The sequence below is a fragment of the Pan paniscus genome, chromosome 20 (genome assembly GCF_029289425.2).
Source record: "Pan paniscus chromosome 20, NHGRI_mPanPan1-v2.0_pri, whole genome shotgun sequence".
In the NCBI taxonomy this organism is placed as follows: Eukaryota; Metazoa; Chordata; class Mammalia; order Primates; family Hominidae; genus Pan; species Pan paniscus.
Genome location: NC_073269.2, coordinates 19,443,270 through 19,448,725, shown reverse-complemented (window position 1 = coordinate 19,448,725; position 5,456 = coordinate 19,443,270). Strand labels below are relative to the sequence as shown.

Sequence of the window (5,456 nt, the reverse complement as noted above, 5' to 3'; positions counted from 1 at the left end):
TGGGTTAGGCAGACACAGGTTAGGTAGTTCGTCCGGCGTCACCGGGCGGGAGCCCACCGCAGGCCCCACGAGACAACGGCGAGCAGGTTCATCGCCTCCCGGGGAAAGGTCTGGGTAGTCCCAGGCCCCACCCCTTCCTGGAACAGCAAGTTCGCTGTGGCTCCCGACCTACTGACCCAGGCGGAGGGCGGGACGCAGGGTAGCTGGGGCCGCGTAGAGAGTGAAAGAAGGTCGCGATTGGCTCGTCCCGAAAGGTGGGCGGGGCCTCCTCCGACCTGTGCGCGCGCGCCGCGGGGAGGCGTTGCCGAGGGCGGAGCGGGAGGGGGCGTGGCCCCGCGCGGGCGGCCGTTGACGGCGAGGCCCCGCCCCGGATGTCGCGTGTCCCTGAAGGGGCGGCGGCGATTGGCCGGCGCCGCGGGGGGGGCGGGGCGGAAGGTTCTGGAGGGGGCTGGCGGGCTCTGGAAGCTTCCGCCGGACGGGTATATAGAGTCCGGGACTGGTCGGCGGCGGAGCCGGGGGACGGCGACAGCGGGTCGGCGGGCCGCAGGAGGGGGTCATGGGTAAAGACTACTACCAGACGCTGGGCCTGGCCCGCGGCGCGTCGGACGAGGAGATCAAGCGGGCCTACCGCCGCCAGGCGCTGCGCTACCACCCGGACAAGAACAAGGAGCCCGGCGCCGAGGAGAAGTTCAAGGAGATCGCCGAGGCCTACGATGTGCTCAGCGACCCGCGCAAGCGCGAGATCTTCGACCGCTACGGGGAGGAAGGTGTGTGCTCGCGGCCAGGGGCGCGGCCCCGCCTTTTGACAGACAGGGAAACTGAGGCAGGCTGGCCCCTCTCGGCGGCCCCCCGGGGAGGACGCCCCGGGCCGTGGGGCCGAGCTGCCCCGCCCTCCGGCCTCGCGGGCCTCCGCCCTCGGATTGGCGGCCGCGCGGTGGGAGGAGGATCCTTGGCCCAGCCGCTCGCCCAGAAGCTTCTAGCATGTCTGGGGCAGCCCCTCCCCGGGCGCCTCCTCCCGCGGCCCCGAGCAGCCCCGGGGTGCGGTGCAGGGGGGTGGGGGAGCCGGGGGTGACGACGGGGACGGCGCGGCGGAGCCCGCTGCGGACCCGAGCTCACCTGGGCTCGGCCGCCGGGGTCCGCAGGGCGGCGCCTCCGGCTCAGCTGCGGGGCGAGGGGCTGTGAATGCAGGAGCCGACCCCGTTCGTGGGCTTGGGGGCTGGGTTGGGATAATTCCCGGGAAGTGATGACCTGGCCCCGGCAGGGCACGCAGGAGGCAGCGGCCGCCCAGGTCCGGAGAGCGGGGCCGCCTCGGAGGGGAAGGAGAGCAGGGCTTTTTGTCCCTGTGCCCGTTGATGATTCAGGCTGGCTTCTGGGCTTGATCTGGAGCTGACTTTTTGTGCAAGGATGGTGGCAGTGAATGCTAATGTGTGAGGATTTAAAAACTCCCTATTTATTTATTTATTTATTTATTTATTTCTTATTTCTACTTTTCCTACACACCATTAGCCCTAAAATGTTGAGAGTAAACTCTTACTGAAAGCCGACCCTGGACCATGTGTCTTTAGCCATCTCTTGGTGATGTTGCCAGGAGGATGGGTCAGTCCAGGAGTGGCAGGGCCTAGGTGGCACCTGGAGGTGAACACCTAACCGCATGAGTCTTTTTCCACTGTCAGGCTACGCGGAAATACTGTTGGTTGGGGGGCGTCTCTGCTGTTGCAGTGAGAGGTAGAAACTTGGGGTTCTTCCTTGCTCTCCCCTGACAGACAAAAAAGTTCCTCCCCCATGGCTTCCAAGCTGTTTCCCCCTGTAAGGGAAGCTCGAGAGAGAGTCTGCTGTTCAGCCATCTGACTGCTTCTAAATCTGCTTTTCAGGCCTAAAGGGCAGTGGCCCCAGTGGCGGTAGCGGCGGTGGTGCCAATGGTACCTCTTTCAGCTACACATTCCATGGAGACCCTCATGCCATGTTTGCTGAGTTCTTCGGTGGCAGAAATCCCTTTGACACCTTTTTTGGGCAGCGGAACGGGGAGGAAGGCATGGACATTGATGACCCATTCTCTGGCTTCCCTATGGGCATGGGTGGCTTCACCAACGTGAACTTTGGCCGCTCCCGCTCTGCCCAAGAGCCCGCCCGAAAGAAGCAAGATCCCCCAGTCACCCACGACCTTCGAGTCTCCCTTGAAGAGATCTACAGCGGCTGTACCAAGAAGATGAAAATCTCCCACAAGCGGCTAAACCCCGACGGAAAGAGCATTCGAAACGAAGACAAAATATTGACCATCGAAGTGAAGAAGGGGTGGAAAGAAGGGACCAAAATCACTTTCCCCAAGGAAGGAGACCAGACCTCCAACAACATTCCAGCTGATATCGTCTTTGTTTTAAAGGACAAGCCCCACAATATCTTTAAGAGAGATGGCTCTGATGTCATTTATCCTGCCAGGATCAGCCTCCGGGAGGTAAGGTGCCAGGTGGGGCGGTGTCTGTAGAGGGCGATGGCTGCTTTTTGAAGCAGTTTAGTATTTGCTGAACAAATGTGTTGGGGTATGTGGTGCGTGCCAGGCTTGGGGCACAACAGTGAACAGGACTGACCAGGGCGCTGTTCTGGAGCTTTCATGGTGGGGACGTGTAGATTTGGGGGCCAGGTCTTGGCTGCAGAGGCCTGATGGGTCTTACTCCATGGCAGATGGCCTCTGGGCACGAGCTGAGCCTCTTGAGCCAGCTTCCATCTAATGCTGTCCCTTTGCTTTTCAAGGCTCTGTGTGGCTGCACAGTGAACGTCCCCACTCTGGACGGCAGGACGATACCCGTCGTATTCAAAGATGTCATCAGGCCTGGCATGCGGCGAAAAGTTCCTGGAGAAGGCCTCCCCCTCCCCAAAACACCCGAGAAACGTGGGGACCTCATTATTGAGTTTGAAGTGATCTTCCCCGAAAGGATTCCCCAGACATCAAGAACCGTACTTGAGCAGGTTCTTCCAATATAGCTATCTGAGCTCCCCAAGGACTGACCAGGGACCTTTCCAGAGCTCAAGGATTTCTGGACCTTTCTACCAGTTGTGGACCATGAGAGGGTGGGAGGGCCCAGGGAGGGCTTTCGTACTGCTGAATGTTTTCCAGAGCATATATTACAGTCTTTCAAAGTCGCACACTAGACTTCAGTGGTTTTTCGAGCTATAGGGCATCAGGTGGTGGGAACAGCAGGAAAAGGCATTCCAGTCTGCCCCACTGGGTCCGGCAGCCCTCCCGGGATGGGCCCACATCCACCTCCATTCCCTGGCCAGGGGTGAGAGGCAGACCAGCAGCTGGACTTGATCCCTCTGTGTCTTTTTGCTTCTGGCTGGTAGATAATGTCAACCTGCTGTCTTGATTCCCAGACCCTGTACACTCCTCCTTTTCTGTTGTGTGATCAGTTTGTGCTTTATTCTGTATTTGTCTCCCATGTCTTGCTCTTCTCCTGGAGAATTCTGTCTTCTCTTTGGCCATCTCAAATTGAGAACCTAAACTATTCCTGCAGAACTGCCTGGTTGGCGTCCACAAGCAATACCTCTCGTTCCAGCAGGACCAAGGGAGCCAGCCTCCAGTGAGTGACTCCAGCAAGTGCAGCCACCTCTCCCTTGACGGTCTGGGAGCCTGGCCCCAGCAAGGGGCCTTCCTGACCTCTGGCTCCAGTGAAGCTGAATGTCCTCACTTTGTGGGTCACACTCTTTACATTTCTGTAAGGCAATCTTGGCACACGTGGGGCTTACCAGTGGCCCAGGTAATTTTTTGTTTCATGGACTATGGACTCTTTCAAAGGGATCTGATCCTTTTGAATTTTGCACAGCCCTAGATACAATCCCTTTTGATAAAAGGGTCTTTGCTTCTGATTACAGGAGCACTGTGGAACGTCTGTAAATATGTTTTTATAATTCCATGTATAGTTGGTGTACACTCAAAACCTGTCCCCGGCAGCCAGTGCTCTCTGTATAGGGCCATAATGGAATTCTGAAGAAATCTTGGGGAGGGAAGGGGAGTTGGAACAAATGTCTGTTCCCTGGAGGCCAGTCCGGTGCTCAGACCTTTAGACTCATTGTAAGTTGCCACTGCCAACATGAGACCAAAGTGTGTGACTTGTCAATGAAGTGCGACAGCATTAAAGACTGATGCTAAACTTCAGGGGAGCGGTCCTGTGACTCTGTTTGAGGGTTCTGCTGGTTTTGGGGGTGGAGTGGGGAGCTGGGCATCCCTCCAAATGCAATCAAGGTGAGAGGGTGGGATGGGCAAGAGGCAAGTGCCCTGCAAGGGAAAGATAAGTCTCCCTTCCTCAGCCATAAGTGGGTTGGAGAACTTCCACCCAGACTCGGGGTCCAAAAAACCAGAGACCCAAGCACAGTGGCCTTGGGGATCATTTTTTGATGAAGGTTGGAGTCAAAGTAGCGGTGGGGAGAGGCAGGGTCTGGCTCCTAATTCTGCCTTTCTTCAGGGTCCCTGGCTTTTTCAGCAGACCTTGGCTCTGGGGCCAAGGGGCCAACCCAGGGTCTGGCCTCTTAATTCCTTATCACTCCTTCCCTGCTAGAACGGGCTGGGCGTCCTGAAGGCTGGCCAAACCGGAGCTCAAGGTCCTGCCCAGGACTAGCCCCACTGTAGAGAAGACCCATTTCCTGCCTTGGCTTTATTTGCAGGCTACTAAAGTTGCTTTTACTTTGTAACTTTCTTTAAAATAACTGGTTTTATTACAAAGTAATTACTCAGGCTTAAAACAATGTATTGCTGCTTTGTTACAAAATGTTCTAAAGTGGAAACACTGTATATAGACCAGGAGCAGTGGCTCAGGCATGTAATCCCAGTACTTTGGGAGGCCAAGGTGGGTAGATCCCTTGAGCTCAGGAGTTTGAGACCAGCCTAGACAACATTGTGAAACCCCATCTCTACAAAATTTAAAAATTCAGCCAGGGATGGCAGCGTACACCTGTAGGGCCAGCTATTTATGGGACTGAGGCAGGAGGATCAATTGAGCCCAAGAGGTGGAGGCAGCAGCAAGCTGTGTTTGTGCCACTGCACTCCAGCCTGGGTGACAAAGTGAGACCCTGTCTCAAGAAAAAAAAACTAAAACACAGTATCCAAAAGTCAAACTGGGCCAGACGCAGTGGCTCACACCTGTAATCCCAGCACTTTGGGAGGCCAAGGCGGGCAGATCACCTGAGGTCAGGAGTTTCAGACCAGCCTGGCCAACATGGTGAAACCCCGTCTCTATTAAAACAAAAAGCCAGGCCTGGTGCACGTACCTGTAGTCCCATTTACTCAGGAGGCTGAGGCAGGAGAATCACTTGAACATGGGAGGCAGAGGTTGCAGTGAGCAAAGATCCCACCACTGCACTCCAGCCTGGGTGACAGAGCGAGGCTGTGTCTCACAAAAAAGTGTCAAGCTAAGAGTTGCTTTCCCTTCCCACTGAAACAGTTGAAGCGCTGAAAACAGGCTAGG

At 56.5% G+C, this 5,456-nt stretch overlaps 1 protein-coding gene across 1 annotated transcript; it reads left to right on the top strand.

The window, feature by feature from the left end:
* Positions 1–352: 352 nt before the first annotated feature.
* On the top strand, positions 353–4,150 carry DNAJB1 (DnaJ heat shock protein family (Hsp40) member B1). Its single transcript, XM_034946244.3, has 3 exons — positions 353–767; positions 1,872–2,452; positions 2,749–4,150. The coding sequence occupies exons 1-3, from the start codon at positions 557–559 to the stop codon at positions 2,977–2,979; spliced, it is 1,023 nt and encodes a 340-aa protein (XP_034802135.1). The 5' UTR covers positions 353–556; the 3' UTR covers positions 2,980–4,150.
* Positions 4,151–5,456: the final 1,306 nt, after the last annotated feature.